The 27,262-nt window shown below is 39.5% G+C and overlaps 1 protein-coding gene across 1 annotated transcript in view; it reads right to left on the bottom strand.

Moving 5' to 3' along the window:
* The window catches only part of CACNA2D3 (calcium voltage-gated channel auxiliary subunit alpha2delta 3), a 1,513,414-nt gene that overhangs the window by 1,188,910 nt on the left and 297,242 nt on the right, over positions 1-27,262 (bottom strand). Inside the window, exon 3 of the mRNA XM_007937248.2 lies at positions 23,703-23,819. Within this exon, the coding sequence (XP_007935439.1) occupies positions 23,703-23,819 (117 nt within the window). The remainder of the gene's footprint in view (positions 1-23,702; positions 23,820-27,262) is intronic.

Raw genomic sequence — 27,262 nt, 5'->3', positions numbered from 1 at the left:
GGAAACCCAAGGAGGGGTCACTATGAGTTGGGTCCAACTAGATGGCACATAACAAAAACAACAACATAAAGAACTCTTACAACTCAGTCGTAAAAGACAAATAATTTAGTTATGGTGGAACTCTGGTGGCACTGTGGTTAAAGCATTGGGCTGCTAACCAAAAGGTCAGCAGTTCAAACCCACCAGCTGCTCCATAGGAGAAAAATGAGGCAGACTGCTTCAGTAAAGATTTACAGCTTTGGAGACCCAGTGGAACAATTCAACTCTGTCCTATAGGATTGCTATGAGTCAGGATCAATTCGATGGTAGTGGGAACCCAGTTATAAAATGGGAAACAAATCTAAAGATAGACATACAAATAGCAAATAAGCACATGAATCAGTGCTTTATATCACTAACCAATACAGAAATGCAAATCAAAACCAAAATGAGATGTGACATCATACTCACTAGGATGTCTACAATAAAAAAGATAATAACAAGTGGTAGTAATGATGTGGTGAAACTAGGACCCTCATGCAATGCTATGGGAATGTAAAATAGTGTAATTCTTTTACAAAATAGTCTGGTAGTTCTCAAAAGTTAAAACAAAGAGTTATTATATGATCCAGCAATTCCATTCCTAAGTATATACCAAAGAGAAATGAAAATCTATGTCCACAAAAAAAGCTTCTGGACAAATGTTCACAGCAGCATTATTCATAATAGCTAAAAAGTAGAAACAAACCCCATGTCCACAACTAATGAATAGATAAATAAAGTGTCCACACAATGGAATATTATTTGGCCATAAAAAAGAATGAAGTACTGATATATACAATATAGATAAACCTTAAAAACAAGTGTCAAGTCAAATAAGTCACTTACAAAAGACCATATATTGTGTGATTCCATTTATATGAACATTCAAAGTATGCAAATCTACAGAGGCAGAAAGTAGATCAGTTGTTGACTAGGGCTGGGATGGAGGGTCCTGGAGGAAAACAGGGAGCGACTGCTAATAAGTACAGGCTTTTTGCTTGGCGTGATGAAAATCTTCTAAAATTGATTACGGGTCTGATTGTACAACTTTATCGATATACTAAAAACCACTGAATTAAACACTTTTAATGGGTGAGTTGTATGTTATGTGAATTATCTCAATAAAAATGTTCAAAAAAAGAAATGCAAGAGTAACTGAGTGTTTTGTTTTCAAGGTCATGCCAAAGATTAGATAACTGTTTTTTAAATGCTAGCAATTCCATTATTAAGGCAAGATAAACACACGACAAACATCAGAGAAAAGAGGCAAGAATTTAATTTAAAATCATTGACTATGCAAATGTGAAATTTCAAAATATGTAAATGTACCACACTGTGATAAAAAGGAAGGATATATGGGGCTAATTTCTTCTTGTTAATTCTGCTAAAATAACTCCTTTATTGTCCCATTCCCGACATGGTGAGCTCTTTATGTTGTTGTTGATGAAAGCTTAATGCTCTCTTTTTTTCTGGAATGAAGTTTGATTAATTATTTTTTCTATATGGTGCCTGCACAGAGAGATAAGTGCTACATATTCAAATGTGGCCACTTTGAGCATTTTTCATGCTTTTCTTCACATGAGAGATACTGTCTCAGTCATTATTCTAGAGGCAAGTATGTGCTTGGGTTGGGTGGGGGCTTGAGAGAGAGAGGTATCACTCTGGATTTTGTGTCCTGAATCTCTCAAAGAGATCCAGATTGGAAATTCTTTACATGGAACAATTATTCTTTGAGTTTAGGAAAAAATGCACAACAAAATAACCAAGACTTCTCATGGCTAAGAGCTCAACACAAGTGCTAAAATCCCAAATGTTATGAGTAGTGAAAGCCTGAGAAATAGATCAACTCAGTGGTGCACAAATCTGCTGCAAAAGACCTTGTTCGAGGGCTAAAAAGCAAAGATGTCTCTTTGAGAACTAAAGTGCACCTGACCCAACCCAAAGCATTTTCAACTACCTCACACACAAGTGAAAACAGGACAATGAATAAGGAAGACCACAGAAGAATTGATGTGTTTGAATGACAGTGTTGGCAAAGACTACTGAATATACCATGGATTGCAAGAACAAATAAATCTTTCTTGGAAGAAGTACAGCCAGAATGCTCCTTAGAAACAAGGATGGTGGGACTTCATCTCTCCTACTGTGGCCATGTTACCAAGAGGGACCAGTCCCTAGAGAAGGATATCATGCTTAGTAAAGTAGAGGGCCAGTGGAAAAGACAAAGAACCTCAACGAAATGAATTGACACAGTGGCTGCAACAATGGGCACAAGCACAGCAACAATTGTGGGACTGGTGCAGGCCAGGCCGTGTTTCATCCTGTTGGACAAAAAGTTGCTATGAGTTGGAACTGACTTGATGGCACCTAACAACAACAAAGTGGTTCACAAACTTATTTGTTTAAAAAAATCAATGATCTCTTATAATGCTTTCTTACCCTATGCCCTGGGAACCATTTTCCCTAATCCCCAGCCAAGAATGTACTCATTTCAACTTCACAGGATTTTAACATTTAAATGAGAAATTGTAAGTAAAGCACAGATTAGTGCGTGGGAAATAAGAAGCACTTAACAGTATAGCAAGTATGACAACAATAACGATGACAACCACTCTAGCTCTACTTTCTGTAGTGTGAATTTTTAAAACTTTAGTATCCCATGAGTTTTCAAACTTCATACATGCAAAGACCCTGCTGTGTTCCCTAAAAGAAGGTATGGTCCTGACCTGACTGATCCAGGGGTTGCAAACTCAGTGCTCTTGGAGCCAGAGTGGCAACAAAAATTACTATAGAGCCTCTATGACCATAAGACCAGAAGAACTAGATGGTGCCTGGCTACCACTGTCATCCACTCGTAGAGGGATCTATGTAGGAGATCCTGGACAGAGCAGGAGAACAATGTGGGACAAAACTCAAAATCATTTTAAAAAAAAAAAGACCAGGTTTGCTGGTCTGAGAGAGCTTTGTGAAACCTCTCAGAAGCTGCCCTTCAGCTCTGGAATTGAACTTGCTCCTGTGGCTTCCAGCCAGATAATAGATAGAAATACGGGCTGAACATTTACATCAGGCAGATACACTCCTTGGGGAGAACAATCGTGGAAGAATAGAAGGGCTGTGTATGCACAGCGAGACAGCTCGGGGGGCAGAAGTACATGGGAGGAAAGGACACAGGGAAGAGATAACTATGGGGAGAGAGCTGTTGCACCGTGGGAAATTGTAGCCAATGTCATGAGACCAAGTATATGTGAGCTGCTGTATGGAAAATGAATTTGCTCTATAAACGTTCACCCAAATCACAATAAGAATTTAAAAAAAAAAAAAAAAAAAGACTGTAGAGTTGCATAGAAATCAACAACTGAGCAGTACATGCTGATTGTTACATGTGAGAATGGGAACCCAGGATAGCTACACCTCCCCATTTTTCAGGGTTTAAATCTGCAACTTTTATATTCTCACTCACCCACTGCTGTCAAGTCTGATCCGACTCACAGCAACCCCTCCTTGGGTTTCCGAGGCAGTATCTCTACGGAAGTAGATTGCCCAACCTTCTTTCTGAGGAGTGGCTGGTAGGTTTGAACCACCAGCCTTCTGGTTAGCAGCCAAATGGCTTAGGCAGTATGCCACCAGAGCTCCTACACCATTACTTCAGATTTTTAAATGTAATTTATTTTTTCATATTAAAGCTCACATGGACCAAGTAAAACATGTCAGTGGCCAGGACTTCCCTGGGGGCCATAGGTTTACTTCTTTGACCCAGTTGCTCCCTTTTACTTCCCTATCTCCACTGAGGAAAGTAAGCATTCAGGCATCACTGCCCACCTACCCTCATATGCCCCTACCACCTTATCCCCTCCCCTTGCCCGTGCACACACAGCTTTAGGAGAACAGCCTCTGATTCCACCTTATGTTCATTTTTGCCAAATGAGAAGGCAGAACACACTTCCCTAGAGTGGAATCATCTCTACCACATCTGGCCTCAGCAGCCCACTCTCATTTCCCATGTAGATCACATCAAGTCTCATGCATACACATGGCCACAGTGATTACAGTGACAGGCTCACAGCAAGGGAGGGGATCCCCTGAGTCCTCTGGAGCAAGCTCTCTTAGAGACAGGCTATCTGACTCAATGGGTGTCCTAACAGAGACTGTCATTTATTTGGTCAAATGGTTGCTGTAGGCAACAGCTCCAGGGCTAGTATCATGGTGCTCCTGTCCTAGGCTATGTCTATCATCTCTCAGCAGCTGGTCCCATTTGCCTGCCTCTTGGTGAAAATGCTAAGACTTCGAATCTTTGCCCAGCCAGAAGTTTTTAGAAACACTTCACTGGCAAGGAGGACTGCTTCTCAATGGATGTTATTGGAATGCTACAAGCAACTCTGAACTGTGACCTAGCTGAGTAGTCTACTTTGTAACATCCACCACAGGCTTCAAGGGGCACCCAGAGAATTTCCTCTCTATGAAGCTTGTCAAACAACCTGATGAGATGTCATGGAGTTGCTGAGTGCACAGGGAGGTGTAGGCTCTGGAAGCACACTCCCAAGGGTGTGATTTTCCTCTCCAACTAACATAGAAAAAATTAATTAAAAAGCACACAAGAAAAAGAAATTCACAGTTGTCCCTGATATTACAAAGCATTATGTATTGTCTGTTTAAGCAGCCAGTAGAGCCTGGGATGTGCAATAAACGATATCCCAGCTGATTTTTAACAAAGACTCTGATTACTCACAAGGGCTGTCATCCCTCCTCTGAATGCAGTGCAGATGAAATGCCAATGAATTTCTGAGTACCTTTTCATTTCCCCTCATAACCTAATTTAGAAAACATAAATAATCTCACTATGTTTGCAAGACCAACTGCTCCTCACCTCCATATGAGAAACTGAACAAACTCAAGATCAAAAAAATACAACTGATGCTGCCAGCTCATCCTTGGTTAAACATATTAAATATGCATTCAAAATATTTCTGAAAACCTTTAATTTGTGGCCAGTAATCTATACAATATTTATATAATATTGCATACAATAAAAGCCAATGGTCTTCTTATTATTGCTATTATTGTTATTATTATTATTATGGCTTTACTCGCATTTGGATGGTGACACTTTGGTGATTCATCATAATTTCCTGCTACCCACAAACCTTTTAAGATTTCTCTCCCCTCCACAGGTAGTATTATTTTTCCACCTGATCTGGTGTTTTGAAATAACAATGCAACGCTCTAAAAAAATCATAACTTGAGCCAGCGGCTTCATATAATCCTGTTGTGTTGGGCTCTTCCCTCACCCACTAGTTCAGACTTAGTGTGTCCTACACATCTTCCACCTGCAGACACATGCCTAGCTCTTCTAGTGATGGCGGACAAGGACATCAGAGAGCACAGCAGGTCCAGTCTGTCTCCTCTCTGTGTGGGCTCCCTGATGGGGCATAATTACTACTTAGGCTAGAGGCAGGAACCAGCCCTATAATTTCACACAAGGCCTCAGTGTCCACTAGCTGTCTTCTCTAGACTACTTGGTCCACTCAGTCTTGACCAAAGTGACAGGAAATCTTTCAAAACTGGATTTCATAAATGGAGAATAAAAATACACAATAAAAATGGAAAATATGGTTTTAAATGACACTTCATTTTAGACTCAAAAGGAATATTTTTTTCTTTTTCATGGTACAACATAAACCAAATCCAAATGTCACTTTTGAGACATAGAAAAGATGAATGATTGGGGATGGAGAGACATGTGGGGCCACAAACACACACATAATGCCTGGGACCTTACCCAGCCCATGGCGCTGGTGACCAGGCAGTCTCCCTCAGCCTAGGGTGCTTACTCCTGTGATGTCATCATTCCCAGTGTGGTGGGTTCATTCATTCACAAATACTTAGGATATAATGGTGGACAAGGCAATCACGGTCCCTGCCCTCAAGACACTAGCATTCCAGTGGGGAGTCAAGCAATAAACAAGTCAACACTGAGATAAACAGAACATGTACAACTTTTAATATGTTTCATAAGGAAATAAGCAGGATGTTATGATAGAAAATGATGGCAGGGGTGGGGGCTTTAGACAGGTGCTCAGACCTAGCCATTCAACCACTGGGATACCCCTACACCCCAACAGTGAGAGAGTCTGGCAAATACTCTCAGTATCTCTCCAGATGTCTCCTTTATAACATCCCAAGGGAGCCACCACTCCCAAATTTATGGAAACCCTCTTGAACCTGCTTGTAACATCAGCTTCTTCCACTTCTTGGGGGCAATGAACTGCCCATATCTACCACTTGCCAAATGGAGAGACAAAACTGACAAGCAGGGAGGCACAATTCTCACTCTAGTTCCAGCGTGAAGATTAAGACAAAAGTGATTTCTCAAGTGAGGCACAGAGAAGAACACCAATGAAGTCCATAAATTATCCTGTTAACTTCCCTCCCACTGTTGACTTTAACTTCCTCTTCCTTCCCTTCTGTAATAATCAAAAGTCTTTCTTAGCCAGTTCCAGTCAGTTTCTATCATTCATAGAAACACAAATAAAAAATATTTTAAAGAACCTCCTATTATTAAAAAAAAAAAAAAAAAAGACAAGAAGGAAGGAAAAGGGAAGGGAGAAAAAGGAAGCATTCTTTATTTAGAAATCCATTAACCTTGTATTTCCACTCAGAGCAGTTGGCCTGATTTCTGCCCATTTCAACTCCTCCATTCACCTAGTTCTTGGAGGAGGTCCTTAAGGGGAAAGATTGTGCTGAAGCAGAAAACTAGAGACTAAGTGTGACTTGGAGTGGCATGCAGATGTCTCATTTACTTGAAGTAATCAATGAAGGGTTTTGGAAAACCTATCAGACCTCCAGCATCTCTGTAGTTAGCTTGAGAAGGAGAAATGTTTTCTTTTTTTCTTTCCCCTTCCCTACTCAAGAGTTCTCTGGCCAAAGGGAAGAGGTGTTGCTCACATCACAATGACTTCAAGTTATCCTGATTCTAAGAGTAAGGTCTATTAGTCAATCAACAAATATTTATTAAGCACTTAGCTGTAGGTTCAGACATTGTGATAGGCACTAGAGTTAGAATTGGGAACATGCCAGGACAAAGAAAACAAACACTAAAATATAAACAATAAACCAAACCAAAAAATCAAACTCATTGTTGTCAAGTTGGATTCAACTCATAGCAACCCCTCCTCAGGTTTCCAAGGCAGTATCACTACAGAAGTAAGATTGCCCAATCTTCCTTCCGAGGAGTGGCTGGTGGGTTGGGAAGGGTATTAACAGCCAGTTAACAAAAGAAATAAATAAATAAAAGAGGAAGAAAAAATAGCCAACAAACACATAAATAGATTGTGTGACAGGATTAGCAAAGACAACGTGAGAAAAAGTAAACAAAAATGGCCCTCGTGTTCAGTCTGGGTACTAGTATTAGAGTCAGCTGGGAATAGGGCCCTTTCCTAATGGGAAGGGCTGTATCAACCTCATTCCCCCTTGGGACTAGTGGATTTCTCTCACAGTGAGGGATCTGAGACACCACAGGGTGCCACACTCCCCAGGCATTGTGTCACTGCTGTTCCCAAACAACTTCTCCAACCATCTTGCATGCCAAGCCCAGCTTGGAACTAATCAGTTCATTCTTCCTGACAAGGCTGTGCAGATGGTGTTTGACATTCCCACTCTAGGAAGGGACAGGGAAAGGGCATGTAGGGCTCTGAACCTTCAGGTGTGTCCAACAAAGTTCTTGGGTCCAGCACATCTTGCTGTGAGATCATGAAGATCATTCCCTGGGCCTTCTCCTCTGTTGTGACACTGCTCTTCACTTAAACCCACGTGCTGTGATACTATGCAATTTGTCTCAAACCCTGGTGTAAGGCAAGTGAGGAGCCAGAAGAGACCCACTGTGGCAAAAAGGAAATATTTAAAAAAATAAAATATAAGATGGTACTTTTTTGCCCATAAGACTGACAAAGACCACAAGTCTATTATGAATCAATGTTAGAGAAGAAAGGGGATAATGGCACCCCTCTAAGCATGCAGTGAAGAACATAAGCAGATAGGTGCTATCTGGAGGCCCATTTGGCAAGATAAGTCAAAAGCCTTGATTTCACTTCTAAGAATACATCCTAATACACGCATCAAACGAGTGGACAAAAGTTTGTATGCAAGGGAGGTTATCATATTTTTGCTAACAGTAGTGAAACACTGGCTATGATGCAGATGTTCATTCACCAAGAAAGATATGCTTAATTGGAACATCCAGAAAGCAAACTACTATACAGTCATAAAAAAGGATAGGAATAGATACTCACTGATATAGAAAGGCAACTACAAAGATGTTATAAAATTAAAAAAAAAAAAAACTAAAAGCTAGTTATGCCAAAGAATGATCCAATGTTATAAAAGTGTTTCTACTTATCTATGCATAAGTAGAAAAAAAATGTTAAAATAGAAACTAAGATGTTTAAAAAATAAAAGGTACTGAAAAGTTTTAAGTACCTCTTAGAACCTCTTGGTGCCATGATACTTTCTTTCACTTTTCTTTTCTGCATATTTTTTCTTTTTTTTAAAAAAAAAAGAAAGAAACAATGAGCATGTATTACTCACAAAATCAGTAAACACAAAACAAAAACCATAAAAAGCAAACACGGTGAGAGTATTAGTTTCCAGGGACTGCTATCACAAATTACTCACAGTACTGGAGGTCAGAAGTCTGAAATCAAGGTGTGGGTAGGACTGCACTCTCTCCAGACTCTGAATGAGAACTCAGCGATGCCTCCTTCTTAACTTATGGTGTTCCTTGGTTTGCAGCCACATCACTCCAATCTCTGCCTCTGTCTTCACATCACCTTCTCCTCTGTGTGTCTTTTCCTGTCTGTCTCAAATTTCCCTCTGCTTTTCTCTTATAGTGACACTTGTCATTGAATTTAGGGCCACCTTGGATAATCCAGGATGTTCTCTCCTCAACTCAAGATTCTCAACTTAATTACACATATTTCAAAATAAGGTAACATTCACTGGTCTCAAGGATTAGGACATGGACATATATTTTGGAGGTCACCATTCAACCCACTATAGTGAAGTACACAAAAAACCCAAAAGTTAGTCTTCCATAAAAGTCTAAAAATCAAGAGTTTTTAGTCAAGTATTTGTGAAATGGACAAAGACCATGGGTTGGTGAGGATTTGGCACAGTGGTCTAGCTATAAGAGATCTTTCTACAGGCCGACATCACCAGAATAGATAGGGAAGCCAGGATACAGTTTAGTGAACTCAACATTAAGTATACAAGGCTGATGGAAAACAAAGAGCCTGAGGAGGCAAGAGGTGAAATGGTACACACAAAACGTCCCAAGCTTCTTTCTTCTCTTCACAGAAGAAAATCTTCACCATGACACAGGCAAATGCTGACTTACAATGTAGGTGGGAAATCTCAACCCAGTTTAGGGTGCAACTCATGAAGACCAAGCACTTCCATGTGGTTTTGCCCTCAATCATTAACCAATGATGGTTAATCCAGGTTACTGGATTCATGAAAATTGGCGAATCCAGATTGCTGCTATTTTTTAAGTTTGCTCTGATTTGAAGTTTCTGCTCCAAATTTTCTTACCCATGAACATGCATATAGAGAATTTTGCAATCCAATTTGCCCCTCCCCCACCCCCAAAAAAGCAAGTAAGTAGGCCATAAGATACCAAAACCAAAACCCACTGCCATCGAGTCAATTCCAACTAATAGTAACCTATAAGATAAAGTAGGGTTTGGAAACCATATGGTTTCCATGTGTCCATAAAGTTGTACATCTTTATGGAAGTGGACTATCTCATCCTTCTCCTGTGGAGCAGCTGGTGTGTTCAAACCACTGATCTTTTGATTAGCAGCCAAGTGCTTAACCATCATACCACAAGAGCTCCCCCACAAGACACATCAACCTTAAAAATAAGTCTCTTCCTTTTCATCTATCACTTCGAAATATATTATTTCTTCAGTAACAAATTTATCACTCTTTCAAGGAACCATTTTTGAATTTTTTAGATGAGATCAGAAATGAACATACAAAAACCAAAACCAAACCCACTGCCATCGAATTGGATCCGACTCATAGTGACCCTCCTTAGGTTTCCGAGGCAGTATCACTATGGAAGTAGATTGCCCCATTTTCCTTCCGAGGAGTGGCTGGTGGGTGTGAACCGCCAGCCTTCTGGTTAGCAGTCCAGTGCCTTAGGCACTACGCTACCAGAGCTCCCCACAGCAGCACCTACTGCCTAAGAACCATAAGCAATCCCAGCAATAGAATGCTATGTTCAGCTCCTGAGACTCTACAACTTAATTTTGGACTTCATATCTAATGCATCCTTATGAATTAAGGACTCATTTTACATAGGGAGAATCTGTTCTTTCTTAAGACCTTTTCTTTAATTTGCAAGTTTAGGAATAAAATGGTTGATTTCATTTCTAACTTAATAGGTCCCCTTTTGAAAGTCCACAAGGTCAACAATTTTCATGTCTACAGACACAGACGATTTGTTCAAACCAAATGTATTCATATAGTTCCTATAGGTGTTAATCCCCTCTATCACTTACACTTATGGTAGAGAGCTGCTTTACTTGGGTGCATTCTGCTTCTCACGCCTTAGTGTATATTTACATGAAAACCTAAGATGTGCTTTCTAGCCAAACATATGCAGATAAGCACCAGGCAAAAACAGCTAGAAAAAGTGGCTTTAATAGTACCCTCCAGCTTTTTGGAAAATTGGCATAAATCTCTTCTGCAGAGGGAAAAAATCCATTTTTCTGAGAAGGTAAATGTTTATTAAATGCAAATACTGATATTCGTTACCAGGAAAAACGTCTTGCTGCATGTGGAATTTCTCGATAAAAAGCTTTCAAGTCCCCGGTTTCTTCAGATAAACCCCAATTGGTGAACTGATGCATGAATGCACTGAAATTGAATTACTGTACAACAGCAATTACTTTCCACAGCACAGCTATAATGGGAATCAGTTCTGCAACGAACGGCAGGTAGCTATAGGAAGGGGAAAAAACTTAATGTAAAATCTACTCTCTTTTAGCTTTTCCCAAGAAGCCAGGATACCTCCTTTTATGAAGTAAAAGAATGCCTGATTTATCATCTTATCAATATAAATCAGAAAATAAGTGAAACAGGATTAAGTTTATTTACAGATCTGAGCTTCAGAGTGCTTTCAACATGTATTTGATATTTTATCCACGGTCTAAAAACAACAGGTTCTCCACTCAGTGGGTTGAGCTGCAACTGGCCTTCCATGTCTCTTCCCAGTCTCCAATGGAGTTTGTTCTTTGTGACACCTCTAACTAATTATTTTAGGGAGAAATAAATTTGAACAGCAGATAAACTACTTAAATTTTTGCCTGTTTGGGATCTGCCTCATAGGCCACCAAAACAGATAAAACGTTGAATAACCCTGTCTCTGTGAAACGTGATTAAGTTTGTGGAAGTCTAGACTGAAATAGAAGTGAGAGTTGGGTGGGTAGTGCCTGGTGCTAAAACCCGGGAAGAGAGGCGGAGATTACAACTCTGGCCCAAATCAGTATGATGACAGAGAGGCAACCAAAGGCAGAAACTAATGTGGGGAATTCACCCTTAGGAAGTCCTGCTAAGAACACTGTTGTTGTTGTTGTTATGTGCCGTCAAGTCGGACCCGACTCATAGCAACCCCTCCTTGGATTTCCGAGGCAGTATCACTACGGAAGTAGATTGCCCCATCTTCCTTCCGAGTAGTTGCTGGTGGCTTTGAACCGCCAGCCTTCTGGTTAGCAGTCAAGTGCCTTAGCCACTATGCTACCAGAGCTCCTGCTAAGAACACTAGTATATATATATATATATGCTAAGAACACTAGTATATAATTATTCAACATTCCAAAGCCCTGTTGCCATCTCCTGTTCTATTTTTTTCTTTCTTTTCAGGTTATGCTAATCTTCTTAGTCATATGGATTATACCAAACTCCCAGGATCATTACCTATCCCTGGGGGTGCTGGAATCTGCCTTAAAAGGACATCTTCCTAATCAGAAATGCTGTTGTTACCTACAGATTCTCCTCTAACTGTACTTTTGGCTGTAACTGCTTAGAATCCCCTGGAGCCTCAAATGATCCTTCCAGCTGTTTAGTGTTTGTGCTGCTGCAGGAACTAAAAAAAAAAAAAAAAAAACAGTTGTTATCAAGTCAACTCTCACTCATGGTGAGCCCATGCTATCAGAGGGGACCTGTGCTCTATGGAGTTTTCAATGGCTGGTTTCTCAGAAGATCACCAGGCCTGTCTCCTGAGGTGCCTCTGGACAGGTCTGAAATACTAACCTTCTGGTTAGGAGCCAAGAGCTTAACCATTTGGACATCCTGCCCCCCCAGGACTCCTGTTACTCCTGATGGAGGTTTAGATTTTAAAGACAAAGGAAAGGCTGCCCATATCACCAATACCAGGGAATGTACATGTTTTGCCTTCTCCTTGCCTTCAAATCAAGGAAAATGTCTCAACATCAGCAACTCTGGAGAACAAGACGCTGTGTCATCATCTCCCATCCATTTCCCAGAAGAGCTCTGACTTGTGACACAGATGCAAGCATTTCCAGGTGCCACTTAAGAACAACCCATCTGGGGAACAGTTGTCAGAGGATCGATGTACTGCACTTCGTCCACATCCAAAATGTGGATTATCTCCCTTGAGATGCTAATGAACTAAAAGCAAACTGATTCCATTTCTTGTCCATATATAGGGGCCTAAAATATGACAAATTTCTTGATAACATTAACTGAGGGCTTAGTAGCATGAATATATCTGAACAAAAACCTGAGAAGATGATTCCTTGGGGCACTCTCATTAGGCACAGAATCAAACAGGGGTCTAGCTGCCTAGAAGCCAATTTGGCTTTATGTTAAAACGTTCTACAGCTAGCTTCAGAATGTGGATTTGGAAAAAATTATTTAAATCACTAATGGCATAAAAAGTGCTAGTAAATATTAGTTAACAAATACCATCATGATGGTAACACTGTTATATGAGTGGCAATTATTGAAGCTAAGGTTATTTGTAATCTGGTAGAATGGAGGTGGGGAAGAAGTTACACATAGTCTATTACCAATCAGATGACAGAGGTTATGTAATGGGCAGGCCACTTTAGGTTTCACATTTACTTCAGACATCTGACGGGGAGAAAATAGGACTTTCTGTGATAGGATAATTGCAGAGTGGAGAGTAATTCAAATAGGGGAATGAGTATGATAAAATCACTCTGATTCAACTAATCACTGGGAAAAGTGATGGGGAAAATGATGAAATCAAGCCAGAAGAGACAGAGGAAAAGATCAACATTGTTTAACAGCTAAGAGATGACCAGCTATGTTAAAGGACTGGGTTACTGCAGTACTCCATTATTTTTTCTAGCACTAACCGAACATACCTTCAGACATGAAAGGTGTTGTTATTGACTTCTTCTGAACTGCCATTGCCTGTCTCGTTTTTAAAGACAAACATGTCTCATATTTTACATACATCAATGGAAATTTTAATAATCAGTGTTGTTCATGAACCAGTTTTGTTTGTATATAAATGTATTCACACACACACAAGAGCTCTAGTGGTGTAGTGGTTAAGGCATTTGGCTGCAAACCAAAAGGCCAGCAGTTCGAACCTACCAGCTGCTATATGGGAGAAAAAATGAGGCAGTTTGTTCCCATAAAGATTTCTCTATGGGCAGTTCTACTCTGTCCTATAGGGTTGCTGTGAGTCAGAATCTACTCAGTGGCAGTGGGGGTATACACATACACATACACACACACACACAGAGTGTATGTATAGATATATATACATGTATTTTTTTTCTTTCTTTTTTTTCTTGATTGCCTTCTAACCCCCACCACTGATGAGCACTTGGTTCTAAATCAGTCACTGGCAGGAGGGAACCCTGTCTGTCCCTACTTGGGAAGGCACTACCACCTTTGACCTGGCTCAAATTGCTGGGAGTAGGGATAGGGCTTAGAAATGGAAGAGTCCCATGTTGTGGCATCACAGTGACACAAGCAAACTCTAAAACCCATTCCTCTCTTGGGCCACTTGAGATTATATAACAGGCAGTCCAATTTAAGTTTTGCATTTACTTCAGACATATGGAGAGGAGAAAATAGGACTTTCTGTGATTCCTAGGTTATTTAAGAAGAGGGCTTGCTGCTCCAAGGATGGCATGAGAAAGGAAAGGTCCCAATTCCCAGCAGAGCATTCTAGCGTATACCCCAAACAATGGCGTCAATGCAAACCCAGGGGCAACCAGAAGGATTGGAGATCTTTATTCTGAATGCTCACAAACACCATGGGCAAAAAGCAACCTGACCAATTCAAGAAAAAGTGTCATGACTGTGAGAAAAGAGTCACACTCACTGCTCCCCTGGCCTCAAACACACCAGCATCCAGAAGACCTCACAGTGTCTACTCCATATTATTGCAAAGGCCACATTGTTTCTGACTGTTGTCAGCAGAGCCCTGCAGTTCACAACGGGAACCAGGCTGATCCTCAACAATGAAACTGCCTCTAGACCAGACGTCAACTTGACATACAAACCCACTTTTCTGCTTTAATATCTGGGTAGGGGAAGGAGATCCACATATCACTGGACCAGTAAATACAGATTTTATGGCATTCAATGTGCTTACAAAGGGCCTCATATATCTATTTTAAAATACATAAAATACACACTTCAAAGAATCCTGGCTGCCTTTTTTCTGGGAACATTTCAATTCAAATAAAATTTTATTTTATTAAATAAAACATTTCAATAATAAAAAACATTTCAATTCAAATAAAACAACTTTTATTTTTCTCTTCTGAAACACACCAACTGTATCAAGCAGGTCATTACCTTTGACCTTACTAACTTACAGCAAAAAAGGTTTCAAAATTAGGCAATGCAAAGATACAAAATACAAACACAGTTCAAAGATGCTAAACTGACTTCGTGCTTTGTCTTGTCATTACGCAGGTGCTACCTCACTGTGAAATATCCAAACTGTGAAACACTCCTTAACATGCAGTAACAGCATTTACTGACCACCTACTGTTTACTGGGCATACACAGATACACACAGAGGCACTGAAGTTGTTAGAATGAATTGTACCCCCCCCACCCCACCAAAATGCGTGTTAGACTCCTAATCCCATACCTATGGAAGGAGTTCTGGTGGCGCAGTGCCTAAGACATTTGACTGCTAACCAGAAGGCTGGCAGTTCAAACCCATCAGCCACTCCTCGAAGGAAGGGTGACAATCTACTTCCGTAGTGATACCACCTCGGAGACCCAAAGGATATCATGCTTGGTAAAGTTAGGGGTCGCTGTGAGTCAGATCCAACTCCATGGCAGTGGTTGCATTGTTGTTATACCTGTGGATATCATCCCACTAGGAATAGGGTTTTCTTTGTTAAGTAAATTAGGCCATAACATTGTAGGGTGTGCCTTAAACCTAATGACCTGCATAACTGTACGAGCTGTAAGAATGTCCAGGTGTATGGTAGAGTTGACAAGGCAAGTTTGTGGTGGCTTCTTGGCACAGCCAGCTACCCGGAAGGAGTGAGTAGTTAGACCTGCAGGCTCGGAACTGTGGTCACAGGGGACATCAAGCTCAATGGCATAACATACTACACAAAAATACTGTTCTACTTCTTACTTTGGTAACAACTGGGGTCTTAAAAGCTTGCGAGCAGCCATTTAGCAACGATGAATCTTTCCTCATCCAGAGCAAAGAAGAATGAAGAAAACCAAAGATGTATGGGAATAATTAGTCCAAGGCACTGTTAGACCATGCAATCCTCAACCTATATAACCATGAGACCAGAAGAACTAGAAGGTACCTGGCTACCATTGTCAACCACTCAGAGGGCGACTGGTACAAGAGATCCTAGATGGAGTAGCAGAACAATGTGGAACAAAACTCAAAATCATTAAAAAAAAAAAGAAAAGACCAGGTTTGCTGATCTAATAGAGCCTGGTGAGACTATGGCCACTAGTTACCCTTCAGGTCTGGAACTGAACTCACTCCTGTAGCTTCCAGTCAAAAAAATAGACAGGCATATGGGGTGAATATTTACATCAGGAAGATACACGCCTTGGAGTGATCAATCGTTTGAGAACAGAAGGAGAGTGTTTGCACAGGGAGACAGGAGATCCTCCAGACCCACTGGTTCTAAAAGACGGGAAGATGAGGTTCAGGTTCTGTTGCTACCGGGGGCTTCTATGTAACTCTGGCACAGTGAACTAGCTCTCTGATTTCCAGAGACCATGGGGCTTTTTTTTCTATCGATTACAGAGTAGAACATCAGGATATTTATAGTCCCTTTCTATTCAAATATTCTGTGATTCACAACAAAAGGCAAATAGAAAATATAATTTTCCCTTTTCAAATTGGCAATGTTATTACTAGGATTCTGTGTGTGTGTGTGTGTGTGTGTGTGTGTGTGTGTATACATGTGGTTTGGAGCTGCTGCATCAGATCTGACTCCTTACAATCGTTGCTGTATTTGAGCTCACTATTGCAAGCACTGTGTCAATCCATCTCATTGAGGGTCTTCCTCTTTTTCATTCACCCTCTACTTTTTCAAATACTATGTCCTTCTCCTGATAACGTGTCCAGACTACATGAGACAAAGTTTTGCCATCCTCACTTCTAAGAAGCATTCTGGCTACGCTTCTTCCAAGATAGATCTGTCCATTTTTCTGGCAGTCCAGGGTATATTCAATATTCTTTGTCAACACCATAATTCAAAGGCATCAATTATTCTTTGGTCTTCCTTATTCACTGCCCCACTTTGGCTTTCTTATGAGGCAATTGAAAATATCATAGCTTGGGTCAGATGCACCTTAGTCCTCAAAGGGACATCTTTGTTCTTTAACACTTAAAAAAGGTCTTTTGCAGTGGAACTTCACAATGTAATACATCATTTGATTTCTGTATTGCTGTTTCCATGGGCACTGATTGTGAGCCCAAATAAAATTAAATCCTTGACAACTTCAAACTTTTCTCCCTTTATCATGATGTTGGTTATTGGTCCATTTGTAGCAATTTTTGTTTTCCTTATGTTGAGTTGTAATCCATACCGAAGGCTGTCATCTTTGATCTTTATCAGTAAGTGCTCAAGTCCTCTTGGCTCTCAGCAAACAAAGTTACACCATCTGCATATCACAGGCTATTAACGAGTCTTCCTCTAATCCTGATGCTGTATTCTTCTTCATATAGTCCAATTTCTTGGATTATTTCCTCAGTATAGAGATTGAATAAGTATGGTGAAAGGATATAATGCTGACACACACCTCTCCTGATGTTAAACAACACAGTATCTCCTTGTTCAGTTGCAACAACTGCCTCTTGATCTATGTATAGGTCCTACATGAGCTCAATTAAATGGTCTCAAATTCCATTCTTTGAAATGTTATCTATAATTTGTTATGATCCACACACTTGACTGCCTTTGTATAGTCAATAAAACACAGGCAAACATCTTTCTGGTATTCTCTGTTTTCAGCCAACAACCATCTGATATCAGCAATGATATCCCTCATTCTACATCTGCTTATGAAACAAGGTTGAATTTCTGGCAGTTCCTTGTGGATGTACTACTGCAACTGTTTTTAAACTACTTTTAGCAAATTTTACTTGCATGTGATATTAATGAAACTATTCAGTAATTTCCACATTCTATTGGATCACCTTTCTTTGGAATGGGCGTGATTGTGGATCTCTTCCAGTCAATTGTCCAGGTAGCTGTCTTCCAAATTTCTTGGCTTAGATAAGCTGGATCTACTTGTTGAAATATTTCAATGGGTATTCAACAAATTCCTGGAAACTTGTTTTTTTTTTTTTTTTTGTCAATGCCTTCAGTATAGCTTAAACTCTCTTAAATATCATCAGTTCTTGATGACACGCTATCTCCTGAAATGGCTGAAGGTTAATCAATTCTTTTTGGTACAATGACTCTATGTATTCCTTCTATCTTCTTTTAATGCTTCCTGCATCATTCAATATTTTTCCCATCAAGTAGTCCTTCAACACCACATGTTGATGCTTCAATTTTTTTCTTCAGTTCTTTCAGCTTAAGAAATGTCAAGTATGTTCTTCCTTTTTGTTTTTCTAACTCCAGGTATTTGTACATTTCATTACCGTACTCTGTCTTCTTGAGCTGCCCTTTGAAATGTTCTATTCAACTCTTTTACTTCATCAATTCTTCCATTCACTTTAGCTACTCTACATTCAAGACCAAGTTTCAGAATCTCTTCTGATATCCATTTTGGCCTTTTCTTTCTTTCCTGTCTCTTTAATAATGACATTTTTGTTTTCTTTATGTACATTATCATTGATGGCTCTTGTGGACTTGTTTGGAAAAAAAAAAAAAAGAAACCCAACCTCATTGCCATCAAGTTGATTCCTACTCACAGAGACCCTATAAGACAGAGTAGAACAGACCCATAGGGTTTCCAGGGCAGTGAATCTTTACCAAACCAGACTGCCCCATCTTCTTCTCAGTAGCAGCTGGTGGCTTCATACTGCCAGCTCTCTGTTTAGCAGCCAAACACTTACCCACCGCACCACCAGGACTCCTTCAGTGAGCATGTTGTTGTTGTTTTTATGTGCCCTTAAGTCGGACCCGATGCACAGCGACCCCTCCTTGTGTTTCCAAGGTGGTATCACTAGAGAAGTAGATTGCCCAATCTTCCTTCTGAGGAGTGGCTGGTGGGTTTGAACCACCAGCCTTCTGGGTTAGCAGTCAAGTGCCCTAGGCACTATGCTACCAGAGCTCAGTGAGCATAGTATAAGTAAAACCCTTAGAGGAGCACCTCACACAGTGAAGGTGCTCAGTCAGTTGCTCTATCGCTAACATACAAGAAGAGTCACTGAAGTATTATCTGTATCAAAAATTACAAATGACTTAAATGTCCAAATACAGAAGAAAAACTAAATCAATTATGACATACACAGATTGGAGTATCATGCAGCATTTTAAGAAAATCACAAAATACAGTGACAGAAATGTTCACACTACAATGGTATAAATGAGTCCAGCAATACAATTGCAAACTTGAAAAAAGAAAAACACACTCAGGTACATATATAGACATGCAAAGATAAAAAAACAGAAAAGAAGGAAACATACAAGAATGCAAGCCACGGTTTCCAAGAATCCAAGTAGCTGGTGAGATTTTTCAGGTAATTTTTTTCTCTGCTTGATACTTTTTGATAATACATTCTAAAAGTTCCATCAAAAAGGGATGTTCATTTCATAAATAAACAATAATAACTACAGTGGGCCTTTTTTTGGTTACTGTTTGTTTTTTGGTTACTGTTTGGTTGTGTCTGTCAGAATTTGAATGGCTACCATGCTGCCATATCTGTAAGTAAGACCATTTGCTTTTTTAGGGATATTAGGACACTCCAGGGGATATCATATATCTCCCAGTGCTGGCAGACAGAGTATCTCAGTGGCAGGCAAACGTGTTTTGTTTTCTTTGTTTTTTCATGTAAAACACTTCAGAGTTTCCACCAAGAAGTCTCATTTTATTTAAATTAATAATAATAGTGGTAGCAGCAGCTACCAATCACTGAGCACTGTATATGAGCAGGGTCATGCTAAGTGACACAAAATGCTAACTTAATTTGACCCTCACACTCTCTATATGTGAAAGAAGGAAACCCAGGCTCGCAGAGATGAAATGTTTTAGCAAAGATGACAAAGGCAGGCAGCAGAACCAGGTCAAATTCATGCTCTTATTTACAAAACTACAATCCCTCCTTCCCTGATTGAAACTAATATAAAAATGTTTGAAAGCAAGCAAATGAGTGGGATTACTGGGTCTAAAGCAGAAATAAATTGCAGAAATTCTGTTTGGTCAACTGAACAGTAGAGAAGCTAAAGTGGGAAATTGTCTTTTATAAAAAAAAAGTGATAATAAAATTATCAAGTAAGCAAATCACATTAAAAACAAAGGACTATTCAGATCGCTTTTCCGTAATGTTGTGTCAGTAGAGTCAGTCCTGGACTTACAACAGGGTTCTGTTCTAACAATTCTGTTCTGATGTAAGTTCTGATGTAAACAAAATACCTCATTTTATTGGGGGTTTTTAAGTTTTCATTATTATTGCCTTTTAATATCAGTATCTTTACAAATCTGATCTTTGTCTTTGAGGTTGCCATAAGAATGATAACATCAGCAAATTATGTGCTGCGACATTATATGTTCCTTCCTGATTTTAAACCATGCAGTATTCCCTTCTTCTGTAGTAACAACAGCTTCCTGGTCTATTTACAGGCTCCTCATGAGCATAATTAAGTGTTCTGGAATTCTCAGTTTTCTCAACGTTATCCACAAATTTGTTATGATCCACACAGTCAAATGCTTTTGCATAGTCGATAAAATAGAAGTAAACATCTTTCTGGTATTCTTTGCTTGCAGCCAAGATCCATCATACATCACAATGATATTTGTAGTTCCACGTCCCCTTCTGAATCTGACTTGGATTTCTGGCAGTTCCCTGTTGAGGTACTGCCGCAACCAGTTTTGAATTATCTTCAACAAAATTTTACTTGCATCTGATATTAATAATATTATTTGGAAATTTCCACATTCTGTTGGATCACCTTTCTTTGGAATAGTGATGTAGTGCCTAAGGCATTTGACTGCTAACCAGAAGGCTAGCAGTTCAAACCCACCAGCCACTCCTCAGAAGGAAGACTGGGCAATCTACTTCCTTAGAGATACTAGAGATACTCCCTCAGAAACCCAAGGAGGGGTCGCTACAAGTTAGAACCAACTCGATGGCAGTGAGTTTGGTTTTGTTTTTGGTTTTTCAGTCAGTTGGCCAGGTAGTGGCATAGACAAGTAAGCACCTCAAGTATTGCAACTATTGGTTGAAACATCTCAATGGGTATCCCATCAATTCCTGAAGCCTTGTTTTTCACAAATTCCTTCAGCACAGCTTTAATTTCTTCATTCAATACCATTGGTTATTGATGACATTCCATCTCCTGAAATACATGAACGTTGACTAATTCTTTTTCGTACAGTGAATGTATATTCATTCCATCTTCTTTTGATGCTTCCTATATCATTCAATATTTTGCCCATAGAATATATGAATATTATAACTAGAGTTTGAATTTTTCCTTCAGTTCTTTTCAGCTTGAGAAATGTTGAGTGTGTTCTCCCCTCTTGTTTTTCTAACTCCAGGTCCTTGAACATTTCATGATAATAATTTATTTTGTTTTCTTGAGCTGCTCTTTGAAATCTTCTGTTCAGTTCCTTTATCTTGTCATTTATTCCATTTGCTTTACCTACTCTCCATTCAAGAGCAAGTTTCAGAGTCTTTTCTGATATCTGTTTTGGTCTTTTTCTTCCTTTCCTGTCTTTTTAATGTCCCTTTACTTTCTTCATATATGATATTCTTGATGTCATCCCACAACTCATGTGGCTTTCGGTCATTGGTGTTCAATGCATGAAATCTATTCTTCAGATGGTTTCTAAATTCAGGTGGGATATAATCAAGGTCACATTTTCACTCTCAAGGACTTTTTTTAATTGTCTTCAGCTTCAACTTGAACTTGCATTTGAGCAATTGATGGTCTATTCCACAGTTAACTCCTGGCCTTGTTTTGGCTGGAGATATTAAGTTTCATCCTTGCCTCTTTCCACAGATATGTTGTTGTTGTTGTTGTTATGTGCCGTGGAGTCGGCCCCGACTCATAGCGACCCCTCCTTGGGTTTCCAAGGCAGTATCACTACGGAAGTAGGATTGCCCAACCTTCCTTCCAAGGAGTGGCCAGTGTGTTTGAATCGCCAGCCTTCTGGTTAGCAGTCAAGTGCTTTAGCCACTATGCTACCAGAGCTCCTTATATATATAGTCAATATTATTCCTGTGTATTCCAGATGGTGAGATACTCATGTATAGATGCTGTTTATGTTGTTGAGAAAAGGCATTTGCAATGAATAAGTCACTGGTGCTGCAAAATTCTGTCATGCAATCTCCAGCATCATTCTATCACCAAAGCCTTATTTTCCACCTACAGGTGATTCTTCTTTGTTTCCATGTTTTACATTCCAATCACCAGTAATAATCAATACATCTTGATTGCACATTTGGCCAATTTAAAGTTGCAAAAATTGGTAAAAATCTTCAATTTCCTCGTCTTTGGCTTTAGTGGTGTGTTCGTAAGTTTGAATAACAGTAGTAGTAACTGGTCTTCCCTGTAAGCATATAGATATTATCCTATTGCTGGCAGCACTGCACTTCAGGGTAGATCTTGAAACATTCTTTGTGATGATGAATGTGATGCCACTCCTCTTTAATCTCTCATTCCTGACATAGAAGATTACATAATTGTCTGATTCAGAACAGCCAAAAATCATCCATTTCAGCTCACTAAAGCCTGGGATATTGATCTTTATATGTTCCATTTCATTTTTCATGACTTCCAATTTTCCTACACTCATACTTCATGCATTCCACATTCCAATTATTAATGGATATTTGCAGCTATTTCTTTCCATTTTGAGTCATGCCCCATCAGCAAATAGAGGTCCCAAAAGCTTTACTTCATCTATGTCATTACAGTGAACTCTACCATGAGGAGGCAGCTCTTCCACACTGGTATTTTGAGTGACCTGAGGAGCTAATCTTCTGGCACTTTATCAGACAATGTTTCAGGGCTATTCATAAAGTTTTCCAGTAATATATCAGACAGTGTTTCACTGCTATTCATAACGTATTCACTGGCCAATTCTTTGAGAAGTGGATGGCTCCTTCTTTCTTCCGAGTCTCTTTGTCTGGAAGCTCTGCTGAAACCTGTCCACCATGGGTGACCCTGCTGGTATTTGAAATATGGTGGCATAGCCTCCAGCTTCACAGCAAAACCCAAGCCACCACAGTATGAGAAATTGACAGAAAAGTGGTGGTAGTACATAATCCTAACAACAAAACGCATGCGCGTGCATGCACACACACACACACACACACACAAGCATGGCTGTAAGTATGGTTTGTCCAAATTGAAATGTGTGTAAACTGAGGACTTCCTGTATACCATTAAGATAGGATGTTGCAACATTCACATGTCCTAAATCATGAAGATAAAACATCCCATTTACTTGGCAACAAGGTCAATAATGTCAGAAGCCACCTAGGAAATCCAGCATGATACACATATGCACCAGAGTTCCATTTGTCCTGCTGGTGCTTTGATACTTCAGGGAACTCTTACCAGTCAAAACAATTTACAGTTTCAAGGATGTTCCAATAAAGGCAAGGAAAATTTCCAACTTCATCTAGACATCATTTTCCACATCGAGGTTTTCAACTCGAAAATTTTCATAGTTGCTTAGTCTAACTATAATATGCCTTTTCACAGTTTTGGTAATTAGTGAACACAGTACCTAGCCTAGGCCCACACTTGGCAACTATACAATCAGTTACACCATTGAGGGCATAAGACAAAAACTAACACCTGCACAATACGTGGACAATCATGCTTCTGGTAACTGCTTATCCAGATGAAGAAACAAAAGTGTTTACAAAATAGCTGAGTCAATTTTCATTCTTTGAGAATTGGATTCTCAATGATTCTAAAACTCTTTAGCATATTTTGGCTTCATCAATGCCAATTCCCTGAAGCTACCTTTGTGTCTTAAAAGTCAAAACTTACCCGAACTGCTTCAGACTTTTTGTGAAACATCTCTTCCATGTTCTTTGCCAGTTTTTTTACAAGTTGGAGACCATCGATTTCTTCTATGGCAACATCTTTCTCATATTCTTTATATTTCTGTAAGGAAAGGGGACAACATGAAAGTTATCTTCAAAAAACAGACCATACTTGAGATTTCAGAGCACAACTACCTACGAGAAGAAGAAAATTATAATATGTCTGTTTGTCTTAGATTTGGGGAATATTGGACTGTGTTTCAAAATTATTAAACCATCTAAGGAGAAACTTGTAAACTGGCTTTCCTTGGAAACTAACTTTCAGGAAAGGATTAAAACTTAAAAAATCAAGCCATTTTATTGTTCATCATCTTTAGTTCTAGAAATGAACATGCTGCAGTTCAATGGGAGCGCAGGACCATAGTCTCAGAGGACACCATGGTCAACTGGCACAACATATTCCACAGAAAAAATGTTGTACATTCTATTTTGGTGAGTAGCTACTAGGGTCTTAAAAGCTTCTGAGCTGCCATCTAAGACACAACTATTGACCTTTCCCTGTTCAGAACAAAGAAGTGTAAAGAAAATCAAAGATGCATGGAAATAATTAGTTCAAATGATTAAAAGACTATGTGAACCCCAGCACCCATGACGGTGAGACCAGAAAAACTAGATGGTTCACAGCTACCACTACCAACCACTCTGTAAGGGATCACATTAGAAGGTCAGGAATAGAGTAGGAGAAAAATGTCGGAAAAAACTCAAAATCATAAAAATGGCCAGCCTCACTGGTCAGAGAGAGACTGGTGGAACCCCTGAGACTATGGTCCTTATTCATCCTTCAGGCCTGGAAATGAACTCAGCCCCATGGCTCAACTTTCAGCCAAATAACAGACAGGTCTATAAGGTAAACAATAACACCAGGGAAGTAGGTGCTCCTTAGAACAACCAGATCAAAAGGGCAGCATTTACTCAAGGACAAAGTTCAGAAGGCAGGAAGTGATAGGAAAGAAGGAAGAATGGAAACAGGAAACACAGGGAGGAAGTGAGAAGAGTGATGTTACATTATGGGGATTGCAATCAATGGCATGAAACAAAATGTGTATGAATTGCTGAACAGGAAACTGATTTACTCTACAAAGCTTCAAATAAATCATAATAAAAAATAAAATGTTATGGAAAAAAAAAAAGTTCTACACTTCAAACTTCACCATGCTTGGCCATTCTTCTGGAGAACTGTTCCAGATTCATTAGACATCCTGCAGCTAATACTACTGGAAACTGACTACTGCAGGCATGTAATGAAATAAAAAAAGAAGGAACTCAACTATGATGAGTTTTTTTTTTTCTCTTGAATGTCAATAACTTCATTTTTTAATAGTCAAGATCAAAGACTTAGGGAAAAAAAAGTTTTAAGGTTCTAACTCTGATGTATAACTAGAGAAGGACTCAACAAACTAGGACCCAACTACAAAATACAGCCCATCACCTATTTTGTAAATACAGTGTTATTAGAACACAAGCATGTTATTATTTTTTTTTTTTATTGTGATTTGGGTGGAAATTTACAGCGCAAATACACTTTCCATACAGCAGTTCACATACACTTTGTCTCATGACATTGACCACAATTTAGCATAATGCAACATCTTCCCTCCCACTTCTTCCCCATAGTTACCTCTTCCCTGTGTCCTTCTCTCCATGCACTTCTACACCCTGAGCTGTCTCCCTGTGCCTGAGCAGCCCTTCTTTCTCTTATGCTTATTCTCTCCAAGGAGTGTATCTACCTCAGGTAAATGTTCAACTGATATGCCTGTCTATAGTTTGGCTGGAAGCCACAGGTGTGCATTCAATTCCAGACCTGAAGGGCAGCTAGGGGCCATAGTCTCAGTGGTTCCACCAGGCTCCCTCAGGCCAGCAAACCTGTTCCCCGCTTTTTTTTTTTTCCAAATCATTTTGAGTTTTGTTCCACATTGTTCTCCCTGTCTATCCAGGATCTCCTACAAAGATTCTCTTCCAAGTGGTTGACAGTAGTAGCCGAGCATACTTCTGGTCTCATAGTTGTATAGGCTGCAGATCAGATGGGTGTACTAGTCACTAGGACTAGTTGTTTCCATGAATTTTTGGTTTTCTTCATTCTTCTTGGCTCTGGATGAGGAGAAACCCATTGTTGCATCTAGATGGCAGCTTGAAAGCTTTTAAGATCTCAGTCGCTACTAGCCACAGTAGAAGGTGGAACAATGATTTGTGTAGTATGTTATGCTAATTGAGCTTCATGTCTTTTGTGACTATAGTCCCTAGCCCACAGGCTCAACTACTCGATCCCTCTGGGTAGCTGGCTGTGACCAAGCAGTGACTACAACCTTGACCCTTGTCAGCCCCATTATACACCTGGGAATTCAGATCATACACATAAAGTTATTGGACCACTTTCGGCCAACTCTATACCTGTTCTTAGGTGCACTCTCCACTTCATATACATACAAGCATGCTATTTTATGTATTGTCTGTGGTTGCTTTTGCATTACAAGGGCAGAGTCATGTAGCTGACATAGAGACCATATAGTTCACAACACTTCACCTCAAACATGGACTATCTCACCCTTTACAGGGAAAGTTTGCCATTCCCTGAACTGAAGAAAAAATTAAATAATGTAACAGGGTAGACCAAGTTGTCTTATGAACTTTTATAATGTCACAGTCATTGCTTTGGACTTTGTTATATCAATTCAATACACTAAGTGAGTGTGCACGAACAGAAAGTGCATAAAAATAAAACAAACAAAAAAAAAAAACCAGAAGACAGTTTATATAAGGTTTCATAATTTGTTAGTCTGTTCATAAGGAACATCCCCCACAGTTTACTCAAATTTTCAACTAAAGAAAATTTTTCATTTAAAACTTATCAAACACCCTGGTAAATTATCTCTTTAAACCAGTAGTTCTAGAAGTGGTCCTTTGGGTTTCCTGAGACCCACAAAGAGGTCTGTGAGCTCTTCCTTTTTTCAATAACTATCTATGTAAAGATGGATTTTCTTTATGTGCTTCAACATATCATAATAGATTGAATGCAGAAGTAGATGTGAGAATCTAGCTGCCTTCTCTTGAGTCAAATAGTAAAGAGATTTGTGAAAATTAAAAGTAAACAAATGTCAATCAACTTACTGATTTTTTTTTTGAAACCATAAGGGAGGGGTCGCTATGAGTAGGGGCCGACTCGACGGCACATAACAACAACAGCAACAGTTATTTTTCATAAAATATTTATGTTAACATGTAATGATTTTAAAAAAATTAATTAATAATGTTTAAATTCCTTGGTTTTAATTCCTAATACAGTAAATGTCAGTAGGTACAACCCACAGAAACAGAAGTTATCAGGGAACCCTCAAGAAATTACAAGAGTGGCAAAGGGTCCTAAGAATAAAAAGTTTTATTTAAGATTTAAACTCAGGATTGAAAGCGAAGATGGCGGACTAGGCAGAAGGATTGCACAGACCCTCTTCAACAAAGAAAAGGGAAACCAATTAACACAGACACAGAAGATAATCTTGGACCCCTGAG

This window comes from Orycteropus afer, unplaced genomic scaffold (assembly GCF_000298275.1).
Source record: "Orycteropus afer afer isolate SDZICR_OR568_19922 unplaced genomic scaffold, OryAfe1.0 scaffold00041, whole genome shotgun sequence".
NCBI lineage: Eukaryota > Metazoa > Chordata > Mammalia > Tubulidentata > Orycteropodidae > Orycteropus > Orycteropus afer.
This window is presented reverse-complemented; position numbering and strand designations above follow the sequence as displayed.